This window comes from Anabrus simplex, chromosome 8 (genome assembly GCF_040414725.1).
Source record: "Anabrus simplex isolate iqAnaSimp1 chromosome 8, ASM4041472v1, whole genome shotgun sequence".
Taxonomy (NCBI): domain Eukaryota; kingdom Metazoa; phylum Arthropoda; class Insecta; order Orthoptera; family Tettigoniidae; genus Anabrus; species Anabrus simplex.
In genome coordinates, this window is record NC_090272.1 from 212,545,500 (window position 1) to 212,567,630 (window position 22,131).

Below are 22,131 nucleotides of genomic sequence, written 5' to 3' on the forward strand. Positions count from 1 at the left end.
AACCCACTATCTCCCGGATGCAAACTTACGGCCCCGCACTCGTAACCGCACGGCCAACTCGCCCGGTATTATTATTATTATTATTATTATTATTATTATTATTATTATTATTATTATTATTATTCACACTGGTATAGCGTCCGCTATGGTAGCACATAACGAAACATGTGCAGCCCACCTGCCGATTTACAAGAATGTTAAGAGTGCTGCCTGTGTAAGATGTAAGCCACGTTAAACATTACCGATCTTGATGTAAGCATACATTTTCGTGAGCATCCTCTCTCTCCAGTGTGAAATGTTGACGTGTTACAGAAGTGGTGGGTGGGCCGTAAAGAATGATGGTCAACCGTACATGGTGACGCCGTAGGTGTTTTATGACCTAATAACACGGACCCTGTCCTCTGATAAATCTTCTCTGTCCTCTTCTTTAGCCGGCGCCGTCCAGTAATTACGGCTAAGACCCTGGACTCGTAACCCTTCCTGTTCGAAGAGACTCAGGGATACTGACAAATGGCTCTAGGTTTTCCTGATATTGTCTATTACATGTTTGTCGCTTGTTCGTTTGTAAATGTATTCGATGTGTCCGATATGACGAACGTCAGTTTGTTCTATGCTTTAGTAATGCAAATTTGATTATTAGCTGCAGGACCTAGAGTTTTATTGCAGTTCAAAACACTCGGATGTGACTTTAAAACAATGCTTTACGTCGCACCGACACAGATAAGGTCTAGGAAAGAGCTAGCAGTGGGAAGGAAGCTACCTTGGCGTTATTTAAGATAAATCCCCGGCATGTTCAGGACTGCCAACACTGGGGTTCGAAACCACTATATTCCCGAACCGCGCAGCCACTTGTTTGGTTCTCTGTTTCTATCCTGGTACGTAGCAGAGGGTCGACTAAGTCCACAATACCGCTAATTTCGCATAAATGTAACTTTACTGCGGCTTTACCCGAGAATGAGGAGACGGTGTTATCGGTTCGTCACGTCCTGTAAACATCATGTACCCTGATGGTAAAGGTTGTAAATTGTGCACTGGATGCAGTGATGGTAGCATCGAGAAGCGTAATTACTTCTCTGTTTAGTGTGTTTGGAAGACAAGTTCCTTCACGTGAGTACTTGTACAATACTTATTAATAATTTCAAGTATTATTTATTTATTTATTTATTTATTTATTTGCAGTCTTATTGGCAGTGCTTTCACGGTCTATTGCAAAATTAGCTGTACCATGCTGCGGATTTACCGATGTACTACACCTAAGTGAATTGAAAAATGAATTATAATATTTCATTAAAGTCCTAAATAAACATTGCTTAAGTAACAGTTGTTCGAGTATATCAGTATTGTTTTGATAATTATTCTAAAATTGCGCCATATTCCAATTTTGCGTTAGTATTGCGTATTTGGCTGATCTCTGGAATTTATTGAGACCGGAGCTGCACTCGCCTTGATGAGAACCTACAGACAGTGTTACTGACCTGTCACGCCTACCTGTTAAACGCTGTACTAATATTGTATGTTATACCGGGTGGGCAAAGTAAAAATTGACCTGGAAAATATTCATAAGACTGACGCGGAATTGGCCCTTGTTAATGAACAGGAGAACTGCTCATCACAGGAAGTGCTGAAAACAGTGTCGATGCATCAATCGGTTGCTGTCACATGTCTGTGCGTGCGCATCTCCCGAGTACGTCGCTGTGTCATTACGTGTGAGTGAGTGAGAGAAGCAGACGTGTTTAGTGGCCAGTTGAGTGTAAAAAAAAAAAAAAAAAAAAAAAAACGGTGCTCACGATAAAACAGCGTTGAGTGTTATGTGAAACACGATTTGTGAAAAACCTGTGCGGAACTGTTTGCGCAAGAGTTTAAGACTGGAAGTGTTCGGCAAAAGCTGCAGCAAAGTCTGCAGTCCAAAAGTTAGTGGCATGAGGTGTTCGGTGAGGAGAGGACAATCAGCAGAAGCAGTGCAATCAACTGGCCCCCTCGATCGCCTGATCTGTCTCCCTGTGATTTTTACGTGTGGGGCACAGCTCTGTATTGACGCCAACGGTGGTCACTTCCAGCATCTTTTGTGATGGTCATTAACAAGGGTCACTTCCGCGTGTCCTTATTAAATATTTTCCGCGCCAGTTTTATTTTGCGCGCCGTATATAGATACCTAAAAAAATAAGTTTGGAAACATTCGCTACAAATTACCCTAAAAATTGTAATTCTTCCTTCTTCTTCCTTTTCGCGTACCTTATCCGGTCCGGATGTTGGCGATCATCAGGAGTATTGTAGTTTTATTCGTAGATCTTCGGAACCATTCACCCAGGTGTTTTAGCTAGGACATCAGACTTTTGTGTCCACGACCTCCTTCCGTGAATATCTTTTCGTGCATGCTGATATTTGATATTCCCCCTCACTGTACATGACATGTCCGAAATATTCTCGTTTCCGTTTCTTCAAGATTTTCATCATCTCTTTATCGTGGTCGATCCGCTGCAGGACTACGATGTTGGTCTCATGGTCCATCCAAGGTATTATGAGCTGCCTTCTGTACAGGGTGGTCGGAAACAACCTGAACCGGGTATGTGAGCGTTAGAGGGTTGGTCATACTGGTAAATAATTTGAAAAATCGATATCTCGCGCCGTAATCACTTTATCAGCTGCTGAAATTAGCCAATTAGATCACTTCGCGGATGAATTCAAATTGGCTTTGCGAGGCGGTGTTGCTAAATCTGCGCCAAATGTATTCGTTCCGAATAGATCAATAATAATCGCTCATAAAAGATATGGAAGAGGAAGAAAAAAATGTTACGGACAATTTTCGGCCCAGTCTGCTCAGAGGGAGTATGGATGAAAAGGAAATCTTATAAAATTTATTACCATACTGCAAAAATCTCAGACACTATCAGGAAAAGGAGGTTGAAATTCTATGTTCACATTCTATGTTCACACTGACCAAAAGAATTTTAAATCTTGCCCTCACACTGAAAGTCAAGAACAACTGGCTAAATGAAATAGAATCAGATCTTCAGGAAATCAGCATCAACCAGGAAATTGTGAAGAACCTATCTGCTTTCAGAACACTGATTAATAACCATCGTTTCGTGGAGCCAAAAGCTAGAACTAATAAAACCTGGACAGAAGAACGTAAGAAGAATTTCAGTGAGATGATGAAGAGATTTTGGAAAGAGAAGGCAAAATCATCAGCTATATAAGTTCAAGCGTGCTCCTCAGTTGGGCTTAACGATGTGAAAAAAAATAATAAATACCATGGATTAGGGAAGCGACTGGGATTTACAGGTATCCGTAGTAGGTACAGAAATCACACAAAGAGTGAATAGAAATCGTGATTTAACAGGGTGAATAACATGTGTTTTTGAGTGTCCTGATTTTATAAGTGTGAGCGTGGAAGGCACTAGAAGAATTTAAATACTGGTTCTTTTGAGGTGACGTGGTGGTGACGTTGCGATGACGTAGCGAGCAGCTGAACGATGGCCGGCGATGTTTGCGGTGGCGGTGCAAGGAGTCGATGAGAAGGTCGATATTTTGGGGGAATGTTACAGATTCACGCACCATGATCGACAACTGTTTTTAAAAATAAAAGCACATCGAAATGCACTCGTAAATTGCATCATCTGCTACTGCCTTATGGACTTTTCAGTTTATTCCAGTTATTTTTGGGTCGATGGAGCCACCGAGGCTCATTTTGGTTTTGACCGGGGTTTTAAGGTCGGATGCCCTTCCGGACGCTACATTATTTGTGAGCTGAAAATCTGAACACAGGATCAACCGTATTTGAAGCTCAGTCAGAGGGTGGGAGCTTGCAGCTAAGACACTGAGTTTGTTTGTATTCATCTGGCAGGTGTCATTGAAACCGTACATAGAAATCTTTAAGCCAGTGGATGTGGAAATGGCAATCCTCTCTCTGTGGTTTGGTTTTCAAGTATGGATGACCACGACGTGAACAGTAGCAGCAGCTCAGCTTTACACTGGCGTCTTGAGTTGAGAGTCACTTGTGGTGGTAATCCTTGTGATGCTTTAATCTTTTCTTGTCTCCTTCTCTTAGCGCGCTGTCGTCTGCAAGGATACTTGTTTTCCGTGCGAAGTCTGTAATTAAGTAATTATCAGCCGAGCACCTTTTAAACTACAGTTATCAAACCTCTTGTGCTCAAGTTACTACCAAAAGTGATTTATGGTGTAAAATGTCAGGAAACAGCGGACTAGTGATTGCACCTTACTTTACAGAGAATGCGGATTTATGTCATGTGAAGTGGAAGAGACAGCAGTTTTATGATTATCATTAACCCAAGTTACTAGAAGAAAAGCCCGCGTGACCGTGATCGGTAAGGCGTCAAGTCTACTGTATATGTTACTGAGCTCCATAGCTGCAGTCGCTTAAATGCGGCCAGTTTTCAACATTCGGGAGATAGTGGGTTCGAACCCCGCTGTCGACAGCCATGAAGGTGATTTTGCGTCGTTTTCCATTTTCACACCAGGCGAATGTAGGCTACCTTAAGGCCGCGACTACTTCCTTCCCACTCCTAGCCATTTCATATCCCACCGTCGCCATAAGACCTATCTGTGTCGGTGTGACGTAATGCAAATAGCAAAAAAAAAAAAAAAAAAAAAAAAAAGAAAAAGAAAAAGAAAAAAAAGTCTTCGTTCCGAAACCGTGGTTGGCCGGTTCTAATCCTGTTGCTGGAAAAAATCATCATCGGAATATTGGCTAGCATGGTAGGAGAGGTTGTGATATACGATTTCTAAAGACTAGATTCCGTGTCAAAAGCCTGGATTCATTCCCTAACGTCCTTAACGCAGTGGGGGCTTATGGCGCTGTTGATGGCGATTCGTCTGTTGGATGGAGACGTACAGCTTTGAGCAGAGCCCTTGATGTTACTCGACAGAAGTAGGCTATGTGCTGACACCGGCTTTCACCCTCTCCCTCCATCATCATCTCCTCTCTCACAGAGAGAGAGAGATAGATAGATAGAGAGAGAGAGAGAGAGAGAGAGAGAGACACGCGCATGTCGCCTAAGGGAGTCAAACACAAAGAGGTGCACCAGATGAGCCGAACATGTCCTCGGACACTGCCGGCACTGAAAGCAATCCGTTAAACAGAAATAAATTAGTGGGAGAAAGAGCCTGTGTATTCTGAGGGTTCATAGGCGGATCAAGAGCACACGTTGGAGCAGGTTCGAGGTATATGGAGTTTGACCAAAAAGAACACGCCTCTCCTCGGAGAATATACCACTGTATACATGCAATCTCGCAATGCACCTATGAGAACGTGAGAGCTTTTCTTAAGCAAACAGATTCGTACATTCTCAGGCAGCCAAGCAGCACATACGGGCTTTACTGAGTCCCAGAGTGACTTCAAAGCTTTAATGGTGTGTGGCCTCCGAAGAGGCCTGGTGCAGGTCTTACAGGCGACCTGCGTGTTGGTCAGGATGGGGCCTGCAGGTCTTTCTAGTTGACACCTATGGGTAACTTGCGCGTCTGGCTGGATGATGATGAACTATGTATGGGCAACTTTCCGCCAACATAGCTCTGAGTCGAATGGAGTGACGTCTCTCTCTGTCATCCTAAGTAGAGTACAGCCCAGTGGACGTATTGTGTCGCTTCCTTTTCAGCCCTTTCCAGAGTCACTGTTACAGGCCATACAGGTGACAGACTTAACAGACCCTTAGTATGCGACATTGTTAACCACGATATCCGAAGTTCTTGCACGAAGCAAGAACAGAATACGGATGTGCGTGGAATTTCAGATTTATTCGGGAAGTATTGAAAATTAGTGTACTGAGTGGTATAGCCTGTGTTGTTCAGTTTTATTTGATTGACTGATTGCCCCTACTCACCGCCAATGACGGAGCGAGTGTGGTGCGTGTTGAATAAGGAGTAGTTGCTAATACATTTTTCTCTTCTATGTTGCAGGGTGTTCAAGAAGAGTTCCCCGAATGGCAAGGTGAGTTTCGAGTTAACAGTTAAGCCTGGCACATACCTCTCTGTCTCTCTCTCTCTCTCTCTCTCTCTCTCTCTCTCTCTCTCTCTCTCTCTCTCTCTCTCTCTCTCTCTGTGTGTGTGTGTGTGTGTGTGTGTGTGTGTGTGTGTGTGTGTCACCGGGCGAGTTGGCCGTGCGGTTAGGGTCGCGCTGCTGTGAGCTTGCATTCGGGAGGCAGTGGGTTCGAATCCCACTGTCGGCAGCTCTGAAGATGGTTTCCCATTTTCACACCTGGCAAATGCTGGGGCTGTACCTTAATTAAGGCCATGGCCACTTCCTTCCCAGTCCTAGCCCCTTCCTATCCCATCGTCGCCATAAGACCTATATGTGTCAGTGCGACGTAAAGTCAAATGTAAAATAATCTCTCTCTCTCTCTCTCTCTCTCACTCACACACACACACACACACACACACACATCCAATGGTTGGAACTTAATGAATGTCGTGAGATTTCAGTAGCTGTTGCTACGCACAAAATTTTGAAAAAGAGGACTCCGAAGGCCGTACCATCGGGGGTGGTGAGGTGGTTCGAACCAAGGCCGCACTAGATAGACAGGCCACAAGGCTCGGACCGTGACGTCACGCCAGTGGCTGGCGTTCAGCATGGTAGTATACGGCCCGCTCTCACTGTTTCCATGATATTATTAATTTATTGAACCTTAACGATATAACTGAACACGCCTTTAATTGTGGTTTTATTTAGGCTTGTGCACTACATCAGTTTTATGCGGTGGAAAACTAGCGGAACAGTTTATGTACATTTATTTACGTAAAATTAAGCTGACATCTGTCATTTGTAACGGAACACGGTTTCATGCAAAAGATTAAAACCCATAATACGTATAAAAATAGTTTTAATGTTACTATGCAAATACATGATAGCAATTCACAACAATAGTCTGGAACCTTTCTTAGAAATTAGGCTTCAACTTAAAACTTATTTAACAATTCTAAGGTTTCAGTTTATCAATTTTCCTTTTCTTCGCCGATTTATGGCTATCCTTACTTGAGGATTTCTTCTTCTTAGCAACGAGTTATGTCTTTGCTGGCGGGACCTAGTGACTGAGGTATGAGCGATGATAGTAATGCCATTCCTTACGCAGCCAGTCCCTGCTATGAATGGTGTAAAACTGTTGCTCACAGGGTCGGTTGGTGCATCCATTTCAGTGGGCTTGGCAGACTGATATGTAATAGCAACTTCTGGCTCGGTGAGGAAAGCAACGGGAATCTACCTCACTCGTCATTTCCCTAGTACGCCTCTTCAGTGATGCCTAGGCCATCTATGACATCTCATGGCGGAACTGTTGAAGATCCAACCAGCCTTCGGGCTGATGACTAAACATACATACATACATACATACATACATACATACATACATACATAAAGCAACGAGTTTGTCTGCGATAACTTTTCTATAGTTATTCAATAATATATTACAAAAGATGTATATACATTTGTCAACGTAATCTTTAAAACTACTTCTACAATCACTGCATGTTTCAAACATGACGTTTTCTTTTTCCAGAACTTTGTTGACAAGCAAAATCAGAATGTTTCTTTGAAAATCACCATGCAAAAACCTCGATTCAAATTTATCTCTTATAAGTACACTAAATAATTTAAACTGTGTGATCAAAATGTTACTGTTAAAATAGACCCATAAGGTCTTTTAACAGAATCCTCCCTAATTACGAAACATTCGTCGAAGTGTTTTATGCACACAAGTGAGCTTGCTGAAGGGACAAATTCTGTTCGATGGATGCCTAAGATCCACTTTTGTTTCCGAACCAAATCAGTAGGAAATTTAAACACTGAAATACTGGGCTCTTCTGAACTATAGTTGCTTCTACAACCAGGTACACAACACGACGTGGGCATAATTCACAATGTTCACACACGTTTAAGTCATTCAACACCATTGATAGCCTTACTGCTGCGAGATTCATATCAGCCTACAAGTCACTGGCGAAAAATGAAGCGGATGGCTCTTCGTGTGACGTAGCGCCGGAAGTGGAGGGGGAGCCTTATGGCCTGTATATCTAGTTGGCCTTGTTCGAACCCCCTCCGAAATAAAAGTGAACTTGACAAATTTAAACAGCATATACGGGTTTTGAAATAGCCTACAATACTCTAAATTAGAAATATTATAAAAAACAAGCATTTGCAAAATAAATAATTGAATTTAACCTATACAATCTGTGCCATCTTTAAAGGTTTCTGTATGAACATAGTTAACAAATTTACTGAAAAACATAAATGGAAATTTAAATTTTGGTGAGATATACGGATTGATTGCTTTTTTTAAGTTCTTCATACATTTTCATTATAAAAATAAATTTATTGAGCATATAGAAATAATTTCAGGTTATTTTTTTGAAAATGAATCAAACATCTGACTATTTTTAACACTTAAAGTGAAACATATTGTTACCTCCATTTTTAAACAAATAACAGAAATATTTGTGTCGCACTTCACTATTTTCTAGATGTAAGACTCATCTCTAAAATATAACAGGCAACTTGACGTCTTTGGAGTGAACAGATCGGGAAAGAGTAGCGTTGACGCAGATTCAGAATTATTTGATGAGATAATCCGCTATGTGGGAAACGATATTGATAGGAACGTGATTATAGCGGGTGATCTCAATTTACCAACTGTCAAATGAGAAGGTAATGCGAACGACAGGAAGCATGACCAACAAATGGCAAGTAAGTCAATATGGGAAGGGCAGTTGATTACGAAAGTGATGGAACCAACTAGAGGGAAGAATATTCTGGATGTGGTGCGAGTAAAACCAGATTACTGTAGCTCTATAGAGAAACCGAAGTAATAGATGGTATTAGTGATAACGAAGCTGTTTTGTCGTAGTTAAAAATAAAAGTGATGGAAAGGAAGGTCTTAAAAGTAGGAACTGTTATGCAGTACCATATGGCATGAGGCGGTTTAAAAAAAGTAAATATGATAGGTGGAAAACGGAAAATGTAAACAGATCGAGGAATGTGAAAACAGGTTTGTACCTTTAAAGGTGGTAAGGAATGGTAAAGATCCACTATATTATAACAGAGAAGTAAAGAGACTAAGAAGGACGTGCAGGATGGGAAGAAATAGTTAGAAACGGCTGTGGAAGTAAGGAGAAATTGAAGGAACTTACTAGGAAATTGAATCTAGCAAAGAAGTCAGCTAAGGATAACATGATGACAAGCATAATTGGCGGTCATACAAATTTTAGTGAAAATTGGAAGGGTATGTATAAATACTTTAAGGCAGAAACAGGTTCCAAGAAGGGCATTGCAGGAATCATTAACGAACGGGGGGAGTGTGTATGCGAGGATCTACAAAAGGCAGAAGTATTCAGTAAGCAGTATGTAAAGATTGTCGGTTACAAGGATAATGTCCAGATAGAGGAGCTGACTAATACTAAGAAGTATTAAAATTTACCTATGATAACAATGGCATTTACAGTAAGATACAAAAGTTGAAAACTACAAAAGCAGCTGGGATTGATAAGGTTGCGGGGGATATACTAAAGACAATGGGTTGGGTTATAGTACCATATCTGAAGTACTTATTTGATTATAGTTTGCATGGAGGAGCTATACCAGATGAATGGAGAATTGTTGTAGTAGCCCCTGTGTATAAAGAAAAGGGTGATAGACAAAAGCTGAAAATTACAGGCCAGTCAGTTTGACATGCATTGCATGTAAATTTTTGGAAAGAATTCTTTTTGGTTTTGATTACAAATGTTTGCGAAATTAATAACTAGTTCGATAGAGGGCAGTTCGGTTTTAGGAAACGTTACTCCATTGAAGCTCAACTTGTAGGATTCCAGCAAGATATAGCAGACATCCTGGATTCAGGAGGTCAAATAGACTGTGATCGCGATTGACCTATCTAAGGCATTTGATAGGGTAGATCATGGGAGACTACTGGCAAAATTGAGTGCAGCTGGACTAGACGAAAGAGTGACTGAATGGGTGGCTATATTTCTAGAAAATAGAACTCAGAGAATTGGAGTAGGCGAAGCTCTATCTGACCCTGCAATAATTAAGAGACGAATTCCTCAGGGCAGTATTACTGGACCTGTATGTTTTATTGTGTGTGTGTGTGTATATATATATATATCAATGATATGTGTAAAGAAGTGGAATCAGACATAAGGCTTTTTGCAGATGATGTTATTCTGTACATAGTAAGTAATAAATAAGTTACACGATTTTGAGCAACTGCAAAATGACCTCGATAATGTTGAGATGGACAGAAGGCAATGTTTTGACGATACGCAGGGTTTTAAAAGTCAAGTTGTGATTTTCACACATAAGAAAAGTCCTCTCAGTTTTAATTACTGCGTTGATGGCGGGAATGTTCACTTCTGGGATCATTGTATGTAGCTAGGTGTTAATATAAGGAAAGAACTTCATTGAGTAATCACATAAATATGATTGTAAATAAAGGGTACATATCTCTGCAGATGGTTATGAGGGTATTTAGTGGTTGTAGTAAAAATGTAAAGGAGAGGGCACGTAAGTCTCTGGTAAGACCCAAACTACAGTAGTATATGGTTCCAGTGTAAGGGACCCTCACCAGGATTACTTGATTCAAGAACTGGGAAAATCCAAAGAAAAGCAGCTCGATTTGTTCTGGGCGTTTTCCGACAAAAGAGCAGCGTTACAAAAATCTTGCAAAGTTTGGGCTGAGAAGACTTGGGAGAAAGGAGACGAACTGCTCGACTATGTGGTATGTTCCGAGCTGTCAGTGGAGAGATGCCGTGAAATGATATCAGTAGACGAATAAGTTCGAATGGTGTCTTTCAGTAGGAAAGATCACAGTATGAAGATAAAGCTGGAATTCAAGAGGTCAGATGGGGGCAAATATTCGTTTATAGGAAGAGGAATTATGGATTGGAATAACTTTCCGTTTCTCGTGGACAGTCGAGATTTTCTTCTGATGACGCAGAGCACAGTTCTCTGCGAAATGTAAAGAATGTCACCTTATTTTCTTGACACGGCATAAGCCCAAAAGCCTACATAGTATCAAGTCTTATATTGATTCCAATTCTTTACTAAAGTAAACTCGTACCCTCATCCCGAGGTGGTGCAGCTCTTTTCAGGCACACTTCCAATGGAGGTGAGCTACATGTACCATTTCAACCATATACCAGCCCTCCTGCCATTCTTAAATCTTTGGCAGGATCGGGAATCGAACCCGGTCTACCTTGGCAGCTAGTAGTACTAACCGTTACGCTACGGAGGAGGACATTTCTTTACTTACACTGAGTGACCAAAAGTCACGGGAAGGGGTGTCCCCACCTCAGAAAATGTGCCATGTATGACCCCTGAGCGTTACGGCTAGCTGCGGCGTAGCTGAGCATTCTGTCACAGACACCAGTGTCGTGAAGATGGCAACACGTCGCGAGTTTTAACCGACTTCGAACGTGTGATGATCATCGGTGCACGGCGCAAGGGTCGTAGCATTGCGGAGATTACACGCGAATTCGGGTTTCCGAGGTCAACAGTGTCGAGGGTCGATCTTCAATATTGCAGATAGAATGTTACCGCCGGCGTAAACCGCCGCTTGGGAAGACTACAGGTGTTTAACGATTGGACATCAGGTCGCCTCCGCAGAACCATACTAGGCGCTCGACGGGTTACTGTAAGTCAGATCACCGCCCAGTTGAATGTTGGGAGTCAGGAACCCAAGGCAACTGCACCGCTTAGGCTTCACCAGCTGACAGTCAACTAGTGTCCTTTTGCTGATGCTGACACTACGACAGAGAGCACAGCGACGTGCATGGGCCCGCAAACATCGGCAATGGACCATGGAACAGAGGCGGCGTGTAGTATGGTTCGATGAATCCCGGTTCCAGTTATATCGAGCTGATGGGCGCGTGAGTATGTAGCGTATACCGCATGAAGCTATGGATCCTGCGTGTCAACACGGCTGTCTCCAGTCGGGAGGTGGCTTAGTTCTGGTCTGGGTGGCGTTTTCATTGTCAAAATTAGGCCCCATTGTCCAGCAGTAGGGAGCGCTGATAGTTGCACGTTATGAGGACATACTTTCAGGCTATCTGCATCCCTTCCTGGCATATTACTATGTGAGCGCCACCATTGAATAAGATGTGTAGTGGTAGTGAGTCTTATATCCATCTGTAAAGAAGAATTGCGCTTCGTTTGTGGTTTTCAGTGGGTATTTGTGATTTTATTTTGGGTGCTGTGTTTATGTTAGTGTTATCTAGTGAGTCCACGTTCATTTAATAGTGTTTTAGGGTCATATTTATTCTCAGTTTTGTGCCCTAAATATCTGCCATCTTGTTCACTGCTACAATCGTTCCACAGATATCACTACTTACATGGAAACTGGTTATATCTATTTTAAACATTTTGCCCTAACTGGCACCCATTTTGACCAACACCTCCTAGATATATAAGGCCTCACAACTGTTCTGGGAATATACTGTGACGTCAAAATCGGGAGGCAAGCTTGAACCTTTTCAGTAATAACACAGCAATGAGTTTGGCCATGTAACGCTGAAATTAGAAGAGTTTTAATTCGTTTAATGGTGCCAATTGTTAATACCGTTGTACGTAATGGTACTGATGTGTTGCGTACTCAACTTTAAGGAGAATTCCGGCAGTGATAACGAAGTGCATGCATTAAGTTTACGAAAGACGAGGTTATGCGGCAGATATGTTTACGTGCAATTCCAAGACAAGACTACAGATTTACTAATAACTCAATGGTGAGTAACTATTATTATTACATTCTTACACAATCATAATGAGTATAGGCCTATGACGTATTTAACTACACGCAACAGCTGGTGATATGTAGGCATATTTACTCTTCAATGATATAAGGTTATGTTAGATCACAATCATGGGATACATTATTCCAACGGTATTATTATTATTATTATTATTATTATTATTATTATTATTATTATTATTATTATTATTATTATTATTATTATTATTATTATTATTTGTATCAATTTAGGAAGGCTCGGCTTGTGCCGGTAACATAATGGGCTGACTCGGCCTAAGCAAGGAGTCACCCTCTTGATTATGAAACTACAGGTACATATATGTACAAATATTTACAACAGAAATAAATAATATATATATATATTATATTATATTATATTATTATTATTATTATTATTATTATTATTATTATTATTATTATTATACGCATTAAAACATACCACCTACAGGAGCTGCTGGTGTAGGCCGATTCACTCTGTAAATGCACGAATTTCGCTCACGGTGATACATTATTTTACAGGTATGCCACAGACATTTCAAAGTCGGTGATATTTTATGGGACGTAACTGGTACTGATCCTGCCAGAATGTGACTATAAATATGATGGGCAGTTGGAAAAGATATAAGCCACTGCTGTCTCTGACAATCATGGTCTTGGAAGAGGAGTAGTTAAAAGAACCAGGCAAAAATGTAGAATAGAAAGGAGCAATAAACAGAGCCATTGAAGATAGTACATATCTATACACAGAATTTCAACACAGCTGAAAAGTACAATAAACACGTTACCTGATGGTTGATGTACTGTGATGAAGAGAACGTAATTTTTCTGTACGTCGATACATCAAGGCAACCATACTGCATGGCATATGTTATCATCTTATAAGACATGGCCTTTGTTCTAAACGGGTTTTATTAAAGTAAAAATATTTCTAATGTATATGTGGACAAAATTACTAATACAAATGCGGTATATTCTTTAGTTACAAAACATCATAGCTGCATTACAAGGAATGAGTGTAACAATGTGTAGAAAGATTCAATAAATAAGTTAATTCCAGTCCTAGTTGGTGAATTGAACACCGAGGATGATGTCCCCACAGTTAATTTAATAGTCGCAGTTAAAACATTTCTTAGTTCATAAAGGAGTACGTGCATGATTTTCTTGTTATTTGTTCAACCTTCTGTCTGATATCTCCTCATGTTTACAAATTTATGGCCGACCCCGTGGTGAAGGGATATAATGCCTGCCTCTTACCCGGAGGCCCCGATTCTATTCCAGGCCAAGTCAGGGATTTTTATCTAGATCTGAGGGCTGATTTGAGGTCCGCTCAGCCTGCGTGTTTACATTTGCGAGCTATCTGACGGTGAGATAGCGGCCCAGGTCTAGAAAGCCAAGAATAACGGCTGAAAGGATTCGTCCTGTGGAACCCAAGACACCTCGTAATCTGCAGGCCTTCGGGCTGAGCAGGGCCAAGGCCAAGCCCTTCAGGGCTGTTGCGCCGTGCGATTTTTACAAATTTATGAGACCGTAGCAATTTAATGTTGCCACAATATGTCAATACTTTTAAAAGAGTAGGCTCCAGTCCGAATGGTAGTCCAATATTCGGTTAGAAACTTACATACTTTCTGGAATACATAAAGGTTTCGAAGAGAATTACAAATTAGTAACATCGATAGCAGGTGAAATTCTCATTAAACCATACATGAACTTCAAGAGAGGAAACATTGTAGGCTCATGTGCAAATACTGCCAGTGATGCTACATCAGCTTAGATGTTAGGCCTATGCTAATATTATACGTGCTAGTTTTCTTTTAAGATCACGTAATGCCTATTTAAATTGAAATATGTTTGTAACATTCTGTTGTGATGTTAGCAATTCGGCCTAAGTGAGTTAACATTGCAAAATGCTGTCGTGTTTTACAACTGTCTGCTGTTTATCTTTAATGGCAGAGTCAGTAAAATACGGTAATAACGACAGTATAATTCAATATCCTTCAAATTTGAAACGCTATTTGTTAGTAAATAAATTATTCCATTGGCAAAAAATATTAAATTCATGTCTGTGTTTAACTATGTTCCGCGTTTCTCTGCATTGCCATCGCCTCCGTAGCGTGACGTCACTACGCTGTTGTTAGGCCTTATTATCTAGGAGGTGTTGTTTTGACTCGTCTGCCGTCACTACCACGGAGACCACAAAGAAGATGTGCACTCTACTCTCTTTTCACGCGGTTGCCTAGGTCACAGAGCCTGCCCATTTTGTCAGCCATCTTAAGAAGGGCAGTTTTTTGGTACGACGTGTAGACAACCTCCAAGGTGGTGTACCCTGGGCAACGGACTGCAAGAGCAGGACGGAAGAAAGTCTACAAAAACGGTAACCGAACTAGATCTCGTATCTCTCCCGGTTTTTATGATCTACAAACTTATCCCAACGGCTCCTTTAAGAACCAATTTACACAGAATTCAAAATGCATTGGACCTTGTGCCCGTGTTCTACAACTGAACATTGGAGGCATATCCAAAGATAAATGCGAATACCTGAGTAAATTATCTAAAGAACATAACATTGATGTCATCGCCCTACAAGAAACCCATCTAAAAGACGAACAGGTAGACTCTAGAGCAAGAATACCCGGTTATAAAATTGTAGGCATGCTTGGTTCAGAGATTTGTGGTTCTATCATGTACATTCGCCAGGACATATCCGACTACAGTGTTACTTCTTGCTACCGACAAAGTAATTCTGAAATAATCTCTGTCAACGTAATGGGAACAACAATATCTGCAGTGTACAAACCACCACAGGAACGCTGGCCAGATCCCCCTCTTCCAAACATAAGTCATCCAGGTGTTTACCTTGGTGATTTCAACAGTCATGATAAAAATGATGAAAACGGAGAACAGCTATCAGATTGGATGGACCAGAACCAACTTCATCTGTCCTACGATGCAAAAGACAAAAAACCTTTCCATTCTGCTAGATGGCGTAAAGACGCCAATCCTGATCTCTGCCTAATAACAATGGATGCTAACCATATTCCTTTACCTCACACAAGATATTTACTATCAGGTTTTTCACGCAGCCAGCATCGTCCAATTGTTTTAACCATCGGTTTACAAGTCCCATTAATTACAACAAAACAGAAACCCAGATTGAACTTCAAGAAAGCGCAATGGATGAAGTATTCTCATGAGGTTGATTCTCATCTTCGCTGGATTCCACCTAAACTAGAGAATTATAAACTCTTTGTTGGAACAATTATTGGAGCAGCAAAACGTAACATACCTCATGGGTATAGAAGGAACTGCATTCCTTGCTGGAATGAGGAGACTGAAGAGCTTACTAAAGCATACGAAGAAAACGGAGATCCTGCTTTGAGCATGCAGGTTCTACAATCCTTGAACACCCAAAGAAAGGAGCACTGGCATAACACAACACAGGGTCTTGATTTTACTCACTCCAGTCACAAAGGTTGGTCACTTCTTAGAAGACTTGGAGCAGCAACACCACTGCCGATTTCCAGAACTGAACTTAATCCATCTTCCATCGCACAACACATTAAAAAGAGGTCAGAAAATGTTCCGATATATGCCTGCCAATACAAAATTGTGCAAGAGAGTCTTAAAGCAGTCAATGATCAGCTGGATGATAACTCATTTTATTCCTCTCCTTTTACGAGTGCTGAACTCAATCAAGCAATTCGATCTTTGAAATCTGGAGAAGCAGCTGGTCTGGATGGTATATTCCCGGAATTTATAACTCACCTAGGATGTAATGGCAGGAAGTGACTCAGGAATTTCTTCTCAGATATCCTTGCCAAAGGGCAAACATCACCAGAGTTCAAAATTGCAAAAATCATCGCAATCCTTAAACCTGGGAAACCAGCAGACGACTCAGCAAGCTACCGTCCAATTTCACTCCTCAGCGTTTGTTATAAAATTCTGTAACGCCTAATTTACAACAGAATATACTGCACATTAGACAGCAGAATACCTCCAGAACAGGCTGGATTCAGGGAAAAACGAAGCTGTTGTAAGCAAGTCTTAGCTTTAACATCCTTTAGAGAATCAGGTTTCCAAAGAGGATTGAAAACATCCATGGCTTTCATCGACTTAACTACTGCGTGTGATACAGTGTAGATTGATGGATTAATGTTGAAGATAAAAAAAGCACTACCGTGTAGAAGACTCACTGCCCTGTTATCTTCCACGTTAAGGAATTGTTGTTTCAGAGTGTGTTCAGGTGACAAAATGAGCAAGTCGTACACCATCAAGAATGGCCTCCCTCAAGGATCTGTCTTAGCCCCATTGTTCTTCAACCTATATGCAACTAATGTACCAGAAACAATGTCCCGTAAGTTCTGCTATGCTGATGACTCTGCCATAGCAATTCAAACTAACCATCTTGAAGAACGAGAAGAAATTCTGACACAGGATCTACAAAAACTAGAAAACTATTTCAAACAATGGAGGCTGTGCCCAAACCCGTCAAAAACGGAGATCACAGCTATTCACCTTAACAATAGAATCTCCAAACAAGAACTGAACATTACATTCTGAGGAAAAAGGGTGAGCAACAATCCTAACCCCAAATACCTGGGAGTAACTCTGGACCGCTCTCTGACTATCACCTCGAGAATACTGCAGGAAAACTTACGACCAGGAATAACATCATTCGAAAACTAGCCGGCACAACATGGGGTGCTGATGCAAGTACTCTTCGTACGGCAAGCCTTGCACTGGTGTACTCTGTTTCCGAATACCGTGCACCGGTATGGTATAGAAGTGCTCATGTCCACAGAGTGGATACTCAGATCAGTGAGATCTTAAGGATCGTAACGGGCACATTAAGATCAACCCTTGCGCCATGGTTACACGTACTGGCAAGTATGCCTCCTCCACAACTGAGAAGACAACAAGCTGCTGCCCAAACTTGGAAAACTTACATCTGTCCTGACTGTAAACACCTTCCGATACACTCAGTGCTGAGTAATCCACCAACCATGCGTCTGAAATTCAGGAGGTCTATTTGGGATAACATTATTAAGCAACCAGGGCCTTTCAACATCAACAAAGTCTGGAAGGAAGGGTGGAGAGATTTCTCATCATCTCGTCAAATCCAATTAGATGTTCCTTCCCAGCATGTTCCAGGAACTGATCTGCCAAGAGCTACGTGGTGCCAACTAAACCGCGTACGAACTGGTCATGGTAGGTGCAAAGCAATGCTGCACAAATTGGGATGGCTAGATTCACCTGCTTGTGACTGCGGAGCTCAAGAACAGACGATGAACCACATCATTCGGTAGTGTCCACAGCGTAGATTCACAGGTGTTTGGGAGGAGTTCATGAAAGCATCAACTCCAGCGCTTTCCTGGCTGGAGAGTCTTGATATTCATTTTTGATTTATTACGTACATATTTGTGTTAAATAATGTAGATCATTTGTTCCATACGAAATCTATATCTGGCCCTCTAGTACCTGATGGAGATGCCGTGTTTCAGTAGCATAATGCACCCTGTCACCCCTCTATGGTGGCACGCAGGTGCTTGGAGGAGCACTCCAGTGAAATTACGACCATGGACTGGCCCTCCAGATCCCCCGATCTTAATCCCATCTAGCATTTATGGGATGCTGTCGATGCTGGTGTACGCTCCATGAACACCGCACCAACTGCACAAGACCAATTGTGGGTAGCAGTGCAAGATGCGTGGGTCCAGATCCCTCCAGAACGATTCCAACAACTTGTAGAGTCGATGCCTTGCCGTATTGGTGCCGTTTTGAGGCTCGGGGAAGAGCAACTTGTTATTAAAACATCACATTCAGTGTCTTCCCATGACTTTTGGCCACTCAGTATATATAAGAAAACATAAAGGTCCTATAATACTGCCTTGGGGAATTCTCCTCTTCTTCTTCTTCTTCTTCTTCTTCTTCGTCTTCGTTTTCTTAGCATACCCCCTGTGGGCGGGGGACGCAGATGAAGAATACACCCATGGTATCTCCTGCCTGTCGCAAGAGGCGACTAAAACGGGCGCAAGGGGCTCTCAACTTGGGAGTGTGGGTTGGCGACCACGGGGCCCTTAGCTGAGTCCTGGCATTATTTGCACTTACTTGTGCCAGGCTGTTCACTTTCGTCTATCCTGTCCGACCTCCCTTGGTTAACTCTTGTTCTTTTCCAACCCCCGACGGTATTAGAGCATTCGAGGCCTAGGGAGTCTTTCATTTTCACGCCCTTCGTGGCCCTTGCCTTTCTTCGTCCGTTACTTCATTTTTCGAAATGACTGATCCCTTCTTTTCCTCTTTCTCTCTGTTTACCCCTTGTGGGTGGGGGATGCAAACGAAAAATACACCCACGGTACCCCCTGCCTGTCGTGAGAAGCGACTAAAAGGGGCGACCAGGGAAGATAGTATTAGAACCATGAAACTACCTTTGATTATACCATCTCGCGTGGAACACCAAGGGTCGCCTTTACTTGCGGGTAGTACCACTATATTAGGTACACCAGAGGTTTGTGGTTAGTAGTAGCAGAGAGTGGTTCACTGTGGGTTTCCAGTACCCGTGATTAGCATCATTGTGAGAAACACCACGGGTCTGGGAGTTGCCTGTGATTAGTACCACTATATGAACGGCACTGTGGGGCTGCGTTGCCTGTGATTAGTACCCACTATATGAGGAACACCACGGGAATACCGGCGTCCGTGATTAGAACACGTAGGTGAGGAACACCATCGGTATGCGTTGCCTATGAGTGGCGCCATTATGTGAGAAACACCATAGGTCTGTGTTACCTGTGCGACGTAGAATACTTGTGAGTAGTACCATCTTGTGTGGAACACCGTGAGTCTACGCTACTTTTGATTAGTACCCCAACATGACAAATGCCATGGTTCTACTTTACTAGCGATAAGTACCATTCTGAGGGGCCTTAGACCTGGATTTTGGACCCCTTTAGATATCAAGCACCCTCGATTCAGGATTGTGCTTTATAAGTGGTCCCTTGGTCAGTAATACTCTTATTTATGATCTTTTTTGAGTCAGATCCACTGTTTTTTTTTTGGGGGGGGGTTCATGTTCATCCATTCATTCATTACATTTTTTATTTTGGTCAGTGGATGATTTTGAATTTTTTGTTGACATTTCAATTCGTACTATTAGGGGCCGATGACCTCGATGTTAGGCCCCATTAAACAACAAGCATCATCATCATCATCATCATCATCATCATCATGTGGAGTGTGGACATATGACGTTGTTAACGGTTATTGGTCCGTCACACAGTGGGGTATTTAAGCGGCCAAAAGTCGATTTGACGAATCTTACTGTATATGGAAGAAATACGCAACGTAGCAAATCTAGAATGTCGGGGAATTACATGCCTATTCGTTTGTGATGATTCAGTAGAATGAGTCAACAGGCCATGCAGTCAAAGATAGTGTATCTGTTAAAATGCACGTACAGTAGCTCATTGCAGCGCTCTTCTGGAGTCCGCATTTCGTATTGAATATTTCTGCTTCTGGCTATAGTGTGAACGAAATAATTATGAAGGGTGATGAAAGGGGTAAGTGTGAATAAATTTTATAAAAATTAGGTAAACTTTACAATATTATAATTAAATACACTGTTTTGAAAATGCACAGTTTTCACGTAAATATTTAAAGAGATGTTTAAGAACTTCAGGTTGATGGTTATATTTCCCGAGGTTTCCCGACATTTATTTCCAGTTTCACAGAAAGTAGGATGTTTCTACTGTACTACTCCATAACAATTAGCTGTGCTATCCCGTGAGTTTAATTGATATAGTCTCATGAAATGATTTGTTTTAGAGTCATCGGGCGTTAAGTTAATGACTCGAAGGTACTTATTTAACATTATGCATCACCAAATTTACCGGATTTGAACGGGAAATTGATATTGGTGGAAAATTATATCTTATATAGTGAAAACTACTCTGAACAAATGAAGGAAATAAAAAAATAGTTTCGCGTTTCAGGTTGAAATGAAAAGAAGCTGGACCACAGCACACAATAAGGATAACCGATTTATGAAAAAACACAGTGTTTGGCTCGAATGGACACTCTCATTTCCTAATGTAGTGACTAGACCGAGACGACCAACGTGAACATTTGAAGAATTAAGTGACAGAAGTAAACGGAGAAAAACAGAACAGTTACGGAAGTATACAGAAATGGAATTGCCAGTACTGTTTTATACTGCTTAGATTAAATTAGGAAGTAGAGAAAAAAGAGATGCGTCCAAATTATTGAAGGAAATTCCGTCTTCCCCAAAACGGGCCAGTGAATACAAATTTTCCATAAAGTACAGAAAGAAGGAAAAGTTCAGTTAACGCCATTGCAAGCTGTCTCCATTTATTTTATTTTATTTATTTATTTATTTATTTATTTATTTATTTATTTATTTATTTATTTATTTATTTATTTATTTATTTATTTATTTATTTATTTATTTATTTATTTATTTTTGAGGCAGGATTTTTTAGAAGACAGTACGAAATAATGAGAATTTCTAAGAAATCCTTCTATTCTTGCTACAGTCTGCTGCAAAAGGCTAAAAGAGTATGCTGTCCAGGAATAGAATCGTACAAAGTAAGTGAAACTTGCGCTGAAATCAGTTTACACATCGCACCATTTTACGATTGCTGAAATATCTGGAAGAAGCTGTACTGCCATTAAGTGGGGAAGATAGGAACGCTTTGGTGCTGATATGTAAGTTGGGGTGTGATTGATCACAGCAGGCCCAATATAAACATAAATTTCAAAGTGATTTGATTTAGATGCAAACATTTTTCAAATTTCTTTTGTAACATTACAGCTAATTTATAACACAAAACTGATATTGGAAATCCCAACTCCTCCTTCACCTCACTGTTGTCGACCAATGAGGATAAGATTTATTAAAATATTCAAAGACGCTACAAATGAAGAAATAGACCCCCTTAATAGGTTCTTTACATGAAACGAAAGTCATGTGAGCGGGTAGGGATATTTTCGTCAAATATGAAATAATATTCACCATGGTTAATGCTAAGGTGTGTAATGCTGCCACTCAGATAGCTTCAAAAAAGAAATGTTACATATGCGGTGCAACATCTAAAGACTTAAATAATGTATCACTCAACCTTAGAGTTTGAGTTCTCTTCTGCACGCCAGGATACTTTTATTTGAAAGTTTTTGCGTCTGTCATACAAACCGCCGATTCAGAAATGCCAGTTTAAACTGGAAAGTGATAAGGTCATTGTAACACAAGGAAATTAAAAATTCAAGAAGACTTCAGAAACAAATTGAGACTGATAGTTGACGTACCAAAGCCTGGATTTGGTAATACTAATGATGACAATACTAGTCGATGGTTTTTCATGCACCCTGAAGTACCTGC

At 41.1% G+C, this 22,131-nt stretch overlaps 1 protein-coding gene across 7 annotated transcripts in view; it reads left to right on the forward strand.

Annotated features, from left to right (window-relative positions):
- The window catches only part of krz (beta-arrestin protein kurtz), a 711,169-nt gene that overhangs the window by 630,611 nt on the left and 58,427 nt on the right, over positions 1-22,131 (forward strand). For all 7 annotated transcript variants that reach the window (XM_067152141.2, XM_067152142.2, XM_067152144.2 and 4 more), the window contains one exon: positions 5,914-5,944. In XM_067152141.2, coding sequence (XP_067008242.1) covers positions 5,914-5,944 — 31 coding nt within the window. The remainder of the gene's footprint in view (positions 1-5,913; positions 5,945-22,131) is intronic.